Raw genomic sequence first — 16,979 nt, forward strand, 5'->3', positions numbered from 1 at the left:
GGGCTACCACAAGTGCACTGTGTCACGTGTTGTAGCCCATGTAACAGAAGCAATTTGTGGTCACATACATCAGTTTGTGATGTGGCCTGATGCCAATGCTCGATCATGGAATATGGCAGAATTTTTTAAGAAAGCTGGTTTCCCGAATGTTGTTGGATGTGTAGACGGAACACATATCCGAATCCAGGCCCCATCCGAAGACGAACCAGCCTTCGTGAATAGGAAAGGCTTCCATAGCATCAACATGCAGGCTGTATGTGACATCAAAGGTATAAAACTTAGAGTTTTCCACTTTTGTTTTCAGTATTTCCATCTTTTCTTTCGAACGCTTAACATAATAATTATATTTAATTCGGCCAAAACACGTCCGGTTAAAGGGCGATACTAAAAGGCTGACTGGAGCGCTGACAGTATACATAAAGAGGAAAAATGTTATTAAATGCTGACCAAAAATGTTATTAAATAATGATTTTATATTTCTATTAATTAATACAATAATTCAAGTCGACGTACTATATTATTTATCATTTTTTTGTTAAATAAATAACTCGTAGACATAGGTAACATATGGTACCGTACTCAAAAAGATTTTGTAGACAGAGTCTATGCATACAGATTGTGAAGAGTTTGGAAGGTGCAGGACGAAGTGAACCATTACCCAAGTGAACCACTGCCATTTGCATTGAAGGTTCTTTATTGGATATATTACTCATGAATCAGAGACATCCATCCTTGCCAAGTTGCATTATTATGTCTTATTACCCAGCAAGCAAGGCTAAATGGGTCCCATATGGGCTGAATCTGGGCAAAAAGCCCATATGGGGCCCATATAGGACCCATATGGTTGAGAATGCCCAGATGGGACCCAGATGGGACCCATATAGCTGTTCATCTATATTAATTGGATATACAAAGGGAAACAAAGATCATTATTATATGAAAATATGTAAACATCGATACTATGTGAAAAAAGATCATTATTTCATGAATCGGATTCACATCTTTTGACATGATATGCCCCAGATAGGTCCCATATGGGTCCCATATACTCGGCATTATCATTATAGTAGGGCAGTGTTAGATGGTAAGGCACGATGTTGTGGCGATGATACAGAAATACACAAGGAACAAATATTTTTCCGTATTTTCATTTTTTTATTACTTCTTAAATATAAACCTTTTGCAATTGTGTTTTTAGTAGCAATTTATTCACAAATAAAAAAAATATGCAGAAAAAATTGTCACGTGACATTTTATAGACGCGCGGATGATGAACGTGATTGAGTGAAAAAACAATGGTCAAATTCATCTTTAAAGAAAAGGTAAGGGTTCTAATTCAACTTTTAAAGCAACTTGTATTTATATTTATAGTAATTTGATTTTAAACAAGTGAATTACTGATGAATTTCTTGTAGAAGTATTGTTTGTGCTACGATTTTGTATTTTGTCATATTATTTCGCGATAATTTATAAATTATAAAGTAAAGGCATTCGGGATGGCAGATGCCAAAACAAAACAAAACTAAATAAAAACAACGGCAAATTAATGGTTCATGAAGGTGTGGGGAACCTATTTACATATAGACCTCCAAAGAGATTTTAACATTATTTTCTATTGAATGGATTCCGACAACTATTAATCTTTTATCCAATTTAAAAGTGCACCAAGGATCCAGGCTGTACGAGGATATGAGCCAGGGTGCCACTGATGCTAATGGTGATGATGAGGATGATGGCCCTGTTACAGTCAAGACCAACACCCCCCAACATTCCAGCTACCTGTTCATTATTCGATGCTCGGCAGAGCAGAATCCAAAAAGGTAAATAGAAAATGTTAATGGAATGTAGTATGGTTTTCATAATTGAACCTTGCATCTTTTTATTATTATAAACATTAACAAACAGCCAATCACATTATTGGTTTAATGGTTCACTGTTTATTACCTGAAGTGTCTTGTTTAAATTTTTATTTTTGACATAATGTTATTTGTTCCAGACCAGGACACCTGGATCTTTGTGATTTTGGAAAACCAGCAGGAGCAATTGGGATAGCATACGCAGCTCCTGCGTCTCATCCTGGCGAGAGGTTCAGCACAAGATGCAGTTCCTAGTGAGTTGCCAGAGGAGATATCTTTCCCCCTCAAAACTGTGGTGGATTTGGCAGCCTTCAAAGAGCGAAAGTCACAAGCGAATGCTGCAACATCCATTGTAAGTTTCCCAAACATAGTTGACTGATATTTTTTATGAGGTGTCTTTAAATTTAAAAATGCATTATTTGAGCTTTAAAATTACATTTTGAAGTGACATTATTCATTTAAGTTTGTTTTTGAAACGTGATCTGATATAATCAATATAAGGGCAGGCACACAAACTGAGCCAGTATAGGGGGCGCTGACAGTGCTTCAAATTTTAATATTTAATTGTACCACATTGAGTGTGATACTATGGTTCTGCTTGAAAGTTTTTGCTGTTTTGCATTTATATGTGGATTTACAGGCATTTTCATTTTTTGTTCAAGGTAAAATACTTGGCAGAATATGGTGGGAGTGACACAGTGGACACGTTTTCCCGGATAATGAAGACGATGTTGACAACAAATCTGGCCCGCCAATACAACCTAAAGGAAACCAAACAAAAAAAGAAACTGGACAGACTCCACTTGATAAACATCTTTTTCAGTAGGTGGTTTTGTTGTTGTATATATTAAGGTGTGCTAAATGAAACTACCTATGCTGTGCATATACATCAATGGATTTTTAAAAAAATATAACTGAGTATTAGTGTTAAAAATGACAAACTTTTTAAGATACCTAAATTTATCTGCCTAGCTAAAATTGCCATATATAGTTGACGATAAAATGCTGCTTATTTATTACTAAACATTTGATAATCACTTTGATGAAATAACTGTCTCAGATATTCATCTATCCACTAACACTATTTACAGGATGTCAATAGTTTAACCCAGCAACACACTTTAGAACCGCAAGGAAATGGAGGGGGCCATATAGAAGTGGCTTTCCGAGTCGCGGAGTCGTGAGGTTGGCCGCAAAGATCGAGCAAGAGTCACCCCGATGCTTCCTGAGTAGAATGTTGACTTATTTACTTACCATAAAATTTACGATTCCACGAACCACGAATATACGGATTTACGACTCAGAATTAAACCAGCAAAACTTGTCAGACTATTTTTCAAATTGATAATATACAATATGTATGCTTCTATTGTTTTATCATAAACACATCAATGTCGTTTGACATGTTATGTAGTTTGTATGCAAAATGTATCACAATAATGTAATAATGAGATATCTCCAACTTTTCCCCTAAATTTTCATATCATTAAGGGCTTCAAGAAGAGCATTTCTTACCTATATTTATAGGCAAATCCATGTTGCTTTTACTTTTTGTATAAACATAAGACAAACTGCCCATGACTAATAAGAGACCCATCAACAAGACAAATATGTTTAGTTCACATTTGGATGATTGTTCTAAAGAAGACTCTTAATAAGCGAAACCGGTTGACATTGAATAATTATCATAATATCTCGGAATGATGTCAGTTTTTGTTTTACTATAATATTTTCTTATCCTGGGTACACCATTTTAAACTTTGATACACTCAAAATAAACTTATTTTAAGATGAAGCAAGGAATTTGGCTGAATGAAATAAGCTACTTACGGGTGTTACGCTTAAGAACTTTCGAGAAATTGGGGCCAGATGACTTTAATTATATCAACCCCATTTATTTCCCTGGCGATAACAGTGATCCCAGATTTGTATATGGTAGATACATTTTTTAACCTATGGATTGAGCGTGTATATATTAATAAATTCTTCTTGATATACAACAATGAATCAGGTCTAAATGATATAATTTTATTATGTAAATATTTGTTATAACTTATATGCTGTTGCTCTACTTTTGTTTCATATGTATTTTGTAATGTAACTCAACATACATGGAGGAAATAAGGATATATATATATATGTTTTAACATTCAGTCATGTCAGTTCACTAGTCAGTATTACAAGGTGCATTAATTGTGTTAGTCAATAGCTCTGGTTTGTGTTTAATTTTTTCTCCTTTTAAATTCTTTTTTATTTTACATGTATGATTTTTGTGATTGAATCCACTGTACCAATGAACTTGAAACTGTTATTTCATTTCTGGTTTGAAACGCTGCTTTATGTCTAAGCAATATTGTTATACTTTAATGTGTAGATGCACTCCATGCTCTGTTTATTAGAATTGTGCGTCTTTCGATTAGTGTATTTTTTTAAACACATTCGTTAAAGCATTCGGAGCTCCGCGGCCATTTTTTATCGAAAACAACCTTAGATGTATGCTGGTACATCAGTTAAATTTCTTAATTATATCATTAATTAAATGTAGGGTTTTAGAATTGTTTTTATTGATCTAAGTTTAAATTGATTGCCAGTGAAGTGTAATATTGCAAACATAATTAAGATTCCCAAGAGTTAAGTCATAAAGTTTAACTGCTAAAAAAATTGCTTTGCAGCGGACTTAAACGTACCGCTTTTTGAATATGTAAACCGTCCAAATACATCAGAGGTTGTTTTTGATAAAATGGCCGAGGAGCTCCGAATGTCGTTAAAGCCTTTAAAAAGTGTGTTTTTTTACATGTAATTTTTGACACACTTTTTCAGTTTGACAGCTTTAACTGACAGATACAATCAATAAAACAAAGTTTTCACTTATTATTAAGTTATTAATCAAACTACCATATAAATGTACTAGATAGTTTTAGCTTGGTATTGTCAAACCAAACTGAAAAAAATGTGTCATAATTTCAGTGACATTTTTCTTGTGTGCCACTTTTATATTGCCAGTATTACGCAAAATCTTAACATTGTCGGTATGTAATTTTTGTTGTCCTTTTTAGTGTACATCTTGTTTTACATTTCTAATGTTTTCATGTTAATAAACTTAATAAGATTATTGCTATCTTTGTTGTGTAATGAAATATTATGTTGACATTATGTCATTTGTACTTCTCAACATAGCTGTTTGTAGAGATAATCAATGAAAGGATAGTAATGCTAAATCGAACCCAGTTTCAAAACCCATGTGGGGCCCATATGGGTCCCACATTCAGCCCATATGGGTTGCCCATATGGGACCCACATGGAGCCCTGTTGCAAAACCCATGTGGGGCCCAGATGGGTAGCCCATATGGGACCCATATGGTAACCCATGTGGGACCCATATGGGTCCCATAAGTTTTGCTGGCTGGGTATATGCAGGTACGCACTGAAGCCATTCCTCATGACCCCTTTTATTAGGGTTGACAGTGAATCAAAGGAAAGATATCAACAGGCACACACTCGGACAAGGGCCTGCATCGAGAGAGCATTTGGCAGGCTTAAGAGGAGATTTCATGTTTTACATTCAGAGGTACTACTTGTGTATATGAATAATGGTTGTATATTAATTAATGTTATTTATTAGTGTTTAAACTATATGTTGTGTGCCTTACTGTTGACTTAATTTAATTTCCACTTAATGTATTGTGCTAGTTTTTAAATCATGAACATATTTTATCTTATAACTTTTAATGTATCTGGTTATTTTTATAATGAAGCCTATAATCTTATTGCAACCTATGCATTTATACTATAACATGTGAATCTTTCTTGGTCTTTTGTTTGTATGTTATTGGATAATCTATTATGTCGGAAATAGCTAGTGTTATTTATGACTATCATAACCGATTTTAAATAAGATGAATTTATCTTATCGTATCGTTTCTTAATAGTTATAGTATTAGTACACGCACTTAAACAAGCACCAAACCGATCATGCATGTACGCGCACACGTTCAAATATTCACCTTTTTCAATTAAATTATATTATTTTACAGATACGCCTCATACCAGAAAAGGCATGCAAGGTAGCTGTGGCATGTGTAATCCTACATAATATTGCAGTGGACATGAACATGCCTATGGACGACGATGAGTTCATTCAGCCACAGAATGGGAATGATGGAGTACACCAAGATGGTGGTACTGGCGTTGCCACTAGAGACTTCATTGTGGAAAACTTCTTCTCTGTGTAGTATCGATATATATACCACTGCTATCATAAATGCTTGTTCATCATCACCACGGCTCATTCTTCATCACCACTGTTAGTTCACCACTGTTAGTTCATCATCACCACTGTTAGTTAATCATCACCACTGTTAGTTTATCATCATCGCTGTTAGATTATCAACATCTTCATACACCTCTTGAAGTAAAAAAAAATAATTCTTACATTGTTTGCTCTTCATTCATAATTGTTTGTGTATTGTGTAAAGGCACTTATTAATGAAAAACAACACCGGTTGGATACATGGATTTTTTACGTGCTCACTTTATTTTGGCAAATAAGGTAAATCGCTCAGAATGGCCCAAATATTACAGACAGACAATTCACACTGAATTAAACACATCATGTAGGTAACTTTACAAGCTCGTACATAAATTACAAACAGTCAAATAATAAATAAACGCCATGAAAACCAGGATGAAATAAACCATATCACATGTTCATGTTTAACTCTCGAAGAAGGTTGTCCGGATGAATCCGTCTATTTCCTCTGTATCAAGTTTTTTTCATATTTTTCCATCACTCTCAGCTTCACCCGATTGATTTCCTTCTGTAAAACACAACAAAACATAAACAACAATGTCGATTTGGTAATACAATCTTTATTCTTTGGCATATATAATTCATCTAACATATAATTGTTGTGGTTGAAACCCCTTTTGCATTGAACTACATGTACATTTATACTTTTTGTAACATCCTCCGTACCCTTAGTGTTTTTCATACCTCTTGCTGTGCCAATTCCACCTGATTTTGAAAGTATATAATTTGCCAATCAATGAGTTCCTCTGCTTTGGTCTTCCTTCTCTTGACACTATTAACAATAAGGATTATGATAATAAGGATCATAATAATATGCTGTTATAACAGTGAACTGAAACTATTGCTAATTGTGACAAAAATTATCAAATAACGTGTGGATTCAAACTGTTAATGTTGAAGTTTACTCAATTGGTGTATATTTCATATATCGTATTTTTACAATGCAGTTGTTTGAATACATGGCAAATACTTGCACACGTTCCTGTTTGTGTTCTTAGTAACTGCTCTTTGATGGTCCTGCAGTAGGCTGTGCCACCATCATGATCTTGGATGGCGGGGGTAACTTTGATGACCTAAGGCTTTCACTCTCCGCATCTTCTTCATCTGTTAAATTTGGTATAAACGAAAGACCATCTGCGAAACAAAATAAATGTTGTAACAATTAAGATAAGGGAGGCAACTGTGTCAACTAGAATTATAGTCAGAGTCGATTTTTTTTCGGACGTTTTAACTTAGACGAAGTATTTGAAGGCGAAGGATGTGAACAACGAGGCACCTCTAATTTACATTGGATTAACGACTTTATAGCAAAATCACCGTTTGGAAATAGATTAAGGTAAGAAATCAATATCGTTTTATGCCTTCTATATATGTATCTTAGCCTGTTACCCGCCTTCTTCAATTATAATCAATATTTTCCGTTGGAGGATTTTGTTACTTAAAATAGAAACACAATATGTATACGAGGCTATGATTTGTTTATTTTAACTAAGAGATTCCCTTTCATGTATCAGACGACATTATGTTTTATATATCAAATTATCATGTTTATCACGAAATTACCTGGCTCATCAGAGTCCATTCCACCTACAACTCCATTGAAACTGGCATCAGCATCTATAGATACAATTCTATTGGCTTGATCTGTAGCCTTCTTTAGCGTGTCAGTACCCCGCCCACTCTCTCTCCGCTGGAGCCTTTCACTGTTATGACACAAATTAAAGTATCAATAAAGAGTTTGAATAAACAAATTTAGTGTTCCTGGCCAAATTTTAAGCTTTACTCTGAATCAAAAATAACCTTTTCATTTAAACATGTATATTAAGTTGTTTTATGAATAAAAAATGCATTTAATTCAGTACATCTGTCATGCTGAATATATTTTAAAATATTAACAATAACACTTTTTAAATATAATATCAGACTACCTTGTTATCTCAGCCTTGGCATTTTTTCGCATGTTCTGCCATTTAACACTGATTTCATCGCCAGTCCGAACAGCACACCCCAGGGCAGAACATTTGACACCTATTTCTTCCCATTTTCTTTTCTTTTTCTCATTAGAAATTTTATCAGTAAATTTGTTAGTCAGCATTTCCCTTGTATCGAAGTCTCCCATACATTCCTCTATGATCAAAGTTTCACTAACTGTGAAATTAGGTTTTTTTCTCCTTTTTTTTCAGTATCATAAGCAGAAGACTTTATGATGTCGGCCATCTTGGATGCTGAATGATAGTGACAGATGAATTATGGGTCAGGAAGTTGGATTTAATTGACTGTTAAGCATTTAACGCTAGCGTTACTAAACGGCAGCGTTAAATAGCTATGAGCAACAATAATTAAACTGACCGTTAAGTAACAGTCAGTTATGGATTTAACGGATGGTTAAGGTAACGTACTGTTAAATTTAATTGAGGTTTTGAGCAACTGGCCCCTGATGTCATAAAATATTCTGTATTTAGTCCGCCTACAAAATGATCACATCCTTTGTCCCTAAATATTCCATATTTGGTCTACTCTTTAATACGAATACATCCACTATCTCTACATATTCCGTATTAAGTCTTTCTTTAAAACCTGAGCACATCCACTGTTTCTGGACATTCTCTTTTTCGCCTTTTTTAACACCCACTGTCTCTAAAAAGTCTCAAATAAGTCATTATTTTAACATGAACAAGTCCTGTGTCTCTCAATGTTCCCTTATCTAGGCCACCTTCAGCATAAACACATACTATGCCTCCTAATACCCCTACCTAGCCCGCCTTGTACATGAACACATCAACTTGTTCTGAATATTTCCTATTTTGTCAACCTTAAACATAAACACATCAACTTACTATTGATATTCCCTATCAGACCCACCTTAAACATAGGGCATCTGCCTCATATCTCCCCATGAATCACACCTTCAATATGAAAACATCCTATGTCTCTTAATATTCCCTATCAATACTATGTTTAACAGTCATTATTATCTCTTAATTTTACCTATCCATTCAACATTTGAACAAACTCCTTGTGTCTATTTATATCCTCTCTAGTTCACCTTCATCATGAACACATTCAAAATATCTTAATATCTCAAATGTAGTTTACATTTAAACATTAACACATCGACTCGGTCTTAATATTCAGTACCTAGTCCACATTCAATATAGATAAAATATCTCTCTCTTAGTATTCCATTTCTAGTCCATCTTCAACATGAACACATAATTATATTGTCCATAATTATTCCCTATTTAGCTCAATATTTTGACATGATCTTATCTACTATATCTGTTTATTCCTTATCTAGCCCACCTGAGCACAAATAATGTCTCTGAATATTCCCTATCTATCCCACCTTTCATCATAAGCATGTATCTGTGTCTTAATATTCCCTATCTTTCCCACCCTTCGACATCCCTGCCTAGTCCTACTTTTAGCATAAACGCTTCTTTTACTATTCCTTAATTATCCAACCTTTTACACAAACATATCATGTGTCTCTTACTATTCCCAGTTTAGTCCACTTTTAACATGAACACATCCCTTTTCTGTAGCTATTCTCTTTGTAGTCCATTTCTTAACATGAACACTTCATTTATTTTAAATAGTCCCTGTTAAGTCTACAATCATCTTAAACACTTCCGTATTCTCTAGATATTCTCTAGTTTGTCCACCTATTGACACAAACACATCCAATGTTTCTTAAAATTCCCTCTTAAGTCAATTTTGTACTATAAACACATTCACTCCTCTTTATAATTATAATCTACTCAGACCACCTTTTTACACATGAACTCATCAACTTTTTCTCCATAATTGGACGAAAATATTTACATTGTTTCTGGGTTTAAGTGGGAAAATATTGCAAACAATTTAAATTGTAAGTATATGTCAAATGGGTACACCTGAAATATGAGTTTTTCTTTAGGACTAATGATTAAAAGATAAATGTACGCTTACCACAGTTTTGCTCATCACTTCCATCTCTGCAGCCCCACGTAATGCCATCACATACGACATCAGTGTCAACGCATTGCCCGGAAGAGCAACGGAACTTGTCGGTTGCACAGGTTCTCGTCTCTGAAAACATAAGTAGTACAATTTCCTAAACATTATTTCTACTCCTCATAATTAAACTTTAGTACCATATGCTGTTTACGTAACGCACTGGCGTTGTACAATTGCATCAGAAACACAGCATGCAAACCTTTCGGACATATGATTTGAATCGTTTTGAGGGATAAACATACATGTATTTTACTAAAAGTGTTTATTTTAATTTAAATTCTGAAAATATGAATAAAACCGCAGCTGGGACGTTTGTAGACAAACACAATCTGAATAAATTCATTATCAACATCCATAAAGTCACAACTGCCACTTTGTTGCGACCTCCTCTGTTTCTTTATCCCTATCTAGCCCATTTTCAAAACAAGCACATCAAATGTCTCGAGCTCTTAAAAGTCCAAATCTAGTTTGATTGCAACATGACAGCATCAGCTGTCTTTTAATTATACATATCTAGTTCACCTTTAAACATGAACACATCTTCTGCCTCTTGATATTCCTTATCTAGCCTTACTTCGAGTTGCAAGTCTAAATAGGGTGCTTTTAGATTGGATGTATTAGATTTATTAAGTTGCAATCGTGAAGGGTATATCGATTTCATATTATCTGTAAATACCAGTATAAAAAGAGGTCTGCAAGTTAATTTGCATAGTAAGCACCTATTGGAATGCCTGTTGTTTGCTTTAGAAAAGATTTATTTAATACATAAGAAAATACTTCAATAAAATCCTTGCATGTCCAATAGATATATTTATCTGAGCGATAATGGTAAAAACTGTTTCTTATTATTCCTTATCTAGTCCACCTTTAACATTCAAACATCCCACACCTTAATATTCCCTATCTATAAGACTTTTTACGTCAACACATTACCTAATTATTGATATTCTCTCCTTAGTCCACTTTTAAACATGTCGCTTTATATGTCATATTTAGTTTTTCGTTGAGCATGAATACATCCACTGTCTCTTTATGTTTCTTCTTTAGTCCTATTTTAACATTGCTCTTAGTATTCTTTTTAGAGTCCTTCTTTTAACATGAACATACCCACATTCTCTGAATATTCCCTGTCTAGTCCACCTTCAACATGAACACATCACCTGTCTCCTAATGCCCTATTTAGTTTTCCTTCAAAATGTACAAAACAACTGTCTTAAATTGTCCATATTTATTCCACCTTCAGTAGGTACACATCCACTGTCATTAATAATCCATAAAAGTCCACCTTCAACATTAACGCATCCTTTGTCCCTTAATATTTCATATTCTGTTAACGTTATAACATGAACCCATTCTATGATTCTAAATAGTCCCTATTTAGTCGACATTTAATTTAAGTATCCATCTTTTATCATATACTTATCTACTGTCTCGTAATAATAGCACGATACACTTTATTCTTTTCATTATTTGGGAAGAAGTTTACAATTTTTTATATCTCCAAAACACAGGGATCCAACGTAATTTATTTATGCGGATTTTTAAGTGAAAACATGTTGGATACGAAACAAATTAGTGGATTGATTGAGTATTTTGGTGTGTTTGACCTGGTATGTTTATATCACTTTTATCACAAAAAATACCCGTACCTTAAGGCGACACTTGTAAGCTTCTCTCGGTGTTTAACCTATGTAAACCCCCTCCAATATTACCCCCTCCCCCTACCATGTCTGGCAATGGATCTTTGGGCAAAACGCTAAAAAATATATATGTATACTTAGATAAAAATACATTGAATACTACATGCAGCATTTTAAACTGACCTTAGGTAAATTGTTTTTGTGGGAGGACCAACGCCGACCATTTCAACATTCCGAGATTATCAAAGGAATATAAACGTAACTGCGGAAAAGAATTTGCGATCACTGAAAAACATATTCATATATCTAGTTTATCTATGGTAAGATTAAAATTAAGAAATATTCAATGCTATTAATTTCATAGATATATTTTGTTATTTAGCATTGTGCCCAATAAAGCCATTGCCAGACAACTGCCTTGGAAGGGGACATACACGCCACTGTTTTTAAACATATTTTCTTACTGATAATATTTGAGGGGTATTTTTTGCCGTAATTTAAGACAGATTTTCAATAATTATTGCAACTACAAAATAATGAGAATAATTCAAACCCAGTCGTCTCACATGATATTCTGAGCCTGAGATGAAGGGAAAACATACAATCATAATTCGGAATCACGTCGTAGACGATCAAATTTCTAAATCTAGGAAGCAATCACATGCTTTTCTAGTACATTAAAAACACAAATTTGATTAATGCGCGTACGAAAATGATGCCTGTGTGGAAGAAAACACTAAGATTGTTAGTTTAAAAACACATTGGGAGTTTGCTAGCAAGCGATGACAATATCTGTCTTTTATAATTTCTTATTAAGTCCAACTTTTAACATGAACAGCTTCTTCATCTAGTCCACTTTGAACACGAACATGTCCTCTGTCCCTTCATAATCCATAGTTAGTCCATCTCTTTAATCAACACATCCGCTGCCTTTTACTTATCCCTATTTAGCTCAACTTCAACATGAACACATCAACTATCTCTTAATATTCCCTATCTAGTCCGACTGCACCAAACACGTCTCATGTCGTTTTAAAGTCTCGTTCTAGCTTTACCTTTAAATATGAACATATCCACTGTCTCTTGATATTCCCTATCTAGCCCACCTTTCAACATGAACACGCCCACTGTCTCTTTATATTTCCTATCCAGCCAATCCTTTAACATGAACACGCCTACTGTATTTTAAAATTCCCTTATTACCAACCTTCAACTTAAACAAATATATTATCTCTTAATATTCCCTACCCAGTCTACCTATTAACATGAATACATATACTGTATCCTAATAGTTCCTATTCCGCCAGCATTTATTATAAATACATATACTGTACCTTAGTATTTCCTATTTTGCCAACATAAAACATGAATGCATAAACTGTATTTTATTATCTCCTAGTTTGCCAACTTTCAACATGAATGCATATACTATATCGATGTATATCCTATCTTGCAAACACTCGACATGAATGGATAGATATGCTGTATGATAGCGTTTTCTATTTTGCCAACATTTTACATGAACACGTGCACTGTTTCATCTTTATCTAGTCCACCTTTCTACATGAACATACCCACTGCTTCTTGGAATTCCATATTAAGCTTACCTTCAACATATCTACTGTTTCTTAAGTGGACTAGTCACCAGATGTTACAATTTCAAAAAAAGAAAGAAAATTGTCACAAACTTACAGACAATAAATATCGCTGTGTTCCACGCATTTAATCTTATAAACTGATGTATCACATCGCATCGACGCATGCATAATTTTCAGTTTATGAGCATTTTCCAAACCGAAATTTACTGGTGTTGTCTACCAATTAAACTCGCAGTAAGTTTTTAAAAGCTGAAATGACAGCGCTTTCACGGCAAAGTGTGTGGAACGATCACATGACTCGAAAGGTGTCGGAAAAAAACAAATTATACGATTTAATAAACTGGGAAGCCATTATGCGCTATTTTTAAACGGGAAAACTTAGCTGCGTCAGCGACATAATTCATGTGTTGTTTTTTTCAATCAACTAAAATGATGTATTATCGGCTTGCATCGACAGTTCTATGCTTTTTGAGATAAAAACCTACAATTGCCGATTTTGAGACCATCTGGTGTTTAGTTTCTTTAGTATTCATAACCTTGTTAACCTTTTAACATGAACACATCCGCCGTATCTAACTATTCCCCATTCAGTTCACCTATTAACATGAACCCATTTCTTTTCTCTAAATATGCCATATTAAGACCACCTTTAAAAATGAACATGAACTTTCAATGTATCTTCTTGTATATAAAAACGTAAAAAAATAAACGCATAAAATTAACATATACATGTATGTGGATAAATTATTCTGTTTTATTAACATGTAGCGATTATAAAGGTTTTTATATTCATAGAACTAAATGTGTTCAAAGTAAAGGTATATGATGTTTATAACACGTGTACCCTAGGTGTTACAATATACACCAATTGTTTGGCACTTTATGAACGTTCATAGTCGTGGAACATATGCGATACGTTATGATCAAAATCATTGTCAACATAAAATTATAACAATTCATATAGTAGTTATTATGAAATTCAATTTTAAATATTAACGTTTTGATCGTTACAGGTACGCATGTCTTTAACTCTTCATATTTTCCCACGAATCAGATGCTATCAGTGTTACATACCTAAGATCCGTAGGACAATGACATAAGTAAGGTAGGAAATAATACTTTGTTTATTTATTAACATTAATCATTTGAGACACATTTGATCGATTGTTCAGAACTTTGTTAAAGTTAACAACGTCAAAAACGTCATCGTTGTGCACTTTAAAATATTGACTGATCTGAAGGCTCAATGGATACACTTGTGATCTGTAGTGTTTCTAACAAAGATTTGAGACAACTATTTCAGGTGTTGCAATTTGTTTTTTCATATATATGTGTAATATGCACATGTGTAAGAAAACAGTATCATAACATGTTTGTAGGCAAATTAATTATTTAAACAAATATGTCAGTCATTAAAGGGTTGACATTTAAACGTTACTAACAATATCGTTAATTACGTTGTTAACTGTTAACAGATTTCTGAACAATCGTCCCATTATTTTATAGTAGCGGTATTTTACCAAAAATAAAAAAAAAAACACTTTCAATATTATGCGGCTCGCCGATTCTTTTCATATTGCAACAAAGAAAAAATGATGATTCATGTTTTGTATTTTTAATCCATTGGGTTGTTTAAAACACGAATTGTAAATGCAGTCAAAGTAAGTCTAGACGAAATATGTGGTTGCTGTGGAAACATAAGTAAACAAATTGTCATAAATTGTCGAGAACATGATGCGCAAATAACCATCGCCTAAAGGAAGAAGTTTGGTAAAAAACTTATGTTTTGTTTACAAATGATTACATATCATTATTGGCAGTTTTTATATATCAGTGATTTAATGTTTACGTCTGTGACCATTGGTCCCATTGTTAATGTAACACTCCTTTCTTTCCAGGACTGAGGATGACACTGGATGGCACTTATATAATGTCCTGTTAACTTATCATTAATCAATGAAGATGCTATTGCTAGTTTTTTAGAATGGATTTCAGTTTTGGGAGTATTCATTAACGGTTTTAAACATTGTTCAACTTTTTTTTCGTGACGTCATTGTTCTACGTCATGCATGAAAAACAAATCCTCGTGAGATATCTACGAGAAAGAAAAAAAAATCTGCACAATCTTAAATGCAATGAATTTAAACTTCACTCAGAAAGTTTTTCAATATTTACAACTTATCTCAGCTAATTCAAAATATAAGACGAACAAACAAAGAAGAAAACAATAGGCCAATTACTATAGACATTTAAATGACAAACAATAAAGCTGCAGGTATTCGTATTGCTTTAGTTCCTTACGCGTACATTTGATCATAGAACCTGCGTGTAATCGTATTGCTTTAGTTTCTTACTAGTATTTTAGAATGGAGTTCAGTTTTGGGAGTATTCATTAACATTTTAAACATTGTTCAACATCTTTTCGTAACGTCATTGTTCAACGTCACTGTGCATGTCATGCATGAAAAATGAAAAAAATATTCCTCGTGAGATATCCATGAGAAAGAAAAAAAATCTCCACAATCTTAAGTGCAATAAAGTAAAACTTTACTCAGAACTTTTTTCAATAACAACTTATGTCAGCTAATTTAAAATATCAGGCGAACAAACAAAGAAGAAAACAATAGGCCAATTACTATAGACATTGTTATGACAAACAATAAAGCTGCAGGTATTGTCGTTGCTTTAGTTCCTTACGCGTACATTCGATCGTAGAATCTGCATGTTATCGTATTGCTTTAGTTTCTTACACGTACATACGTCCATAGAAATTGCGTGTAATCGCATTGCTTTAATTTCTTACACGTACATACGACCATAGAAACTTCGTGTAATCGCATCTATTTAGTTTCTTACGCGTCCATACGACCATAGAATCTGCGTCTAATTGCATTGATTTAGTTTCTTACACGTACATACGACCATTTAAGTTGCGTGTAATCCCATTGCTTTAGTTTCTTACACGTGCATACGACCATTTAAGTTGTATGTAACCGCATTGCTTTAGTTTCTTACATGTACATACGACCATTTAAGTTGCGTGTAACCGCATTGCTTTAGTTTCTTACACGTACATACGACCATATAAGCTGCGTGTAATCGCATTGCATTACTTTCTAACACGTACATACGACAATATTAGCTGCGTGTAATCGCATTGCATTACTTTCTAACACGTACATACGACCATATAAGCTGCGTGTATTCGCATTGCTTTAGTTTCTTACACGTACATACGACCATATAAGCTGAGTGTTATCGCATTGCTTCAGTTTCTTACGCGTATATACGAGGGCTGTCCCTCTTAACACTCATTTTCAATAAGCGGGTGCATTGCTGTCGCTGGTCTTTCCTAGCTTTCTCTTTGTATATAATGTTAAGTCCATCAATCCCATAATATGGGCTTGAACTATGTTTACTTAATTATAGTAAAAGAAAGGGATATTAAAATTAACGTATTCTTTGTTGATAATTTTTTTATTAGACGTCACATTAGAAAAAAATACTCTGCTTGTAAAAAGACCGCTGTATAACAAAATAAGTGATTACAAAAAAACTCACAGTGCAACTCTTCATT

General features: G+C 33.8%; 1 protein-coding gene across 4 annotated transcripts in view; it reads right to left on the reverse strand.

Moving 5' to 3' along the window:
* The window catches only part of LOC128222502 (low-density lipoprotein receptor-related protein 2-like), a 588,217-nt gene that overhangs the window by 467,568 nt on the left and 103,670 nt on the right, over positions 1 to 16,979 (reverse strand). For all 4 annotated transcript variants that reach the window (XM_052931539.1, XM_052931542.1, XM_052931540.1 and 1 more), the window contains exon 7: positions 10,117 to 10,236. In XM_052931539.1, coding sequence (XP_052787499.1) covers positions 10,117 to 10,236 — 120 coding nt within the window. The remainder of the gene's footprint in view (positions 1 to 10,116; positions 10,237 to 16,979) is intronic.

This window comes from Mya arenaria, chromosome 16, assembly GCF_026914265.1.
Source record: "Mya arenaria isolate MELC-2E11 chromosome 16, ASM2691426v1".
Classification (NCBI taxonomy): domain Eukaryota; kingdom Metazoa; phylum Mollusca; class Bivalvia; order Myida; family Myidae; genus Mya; species Mya arenaria.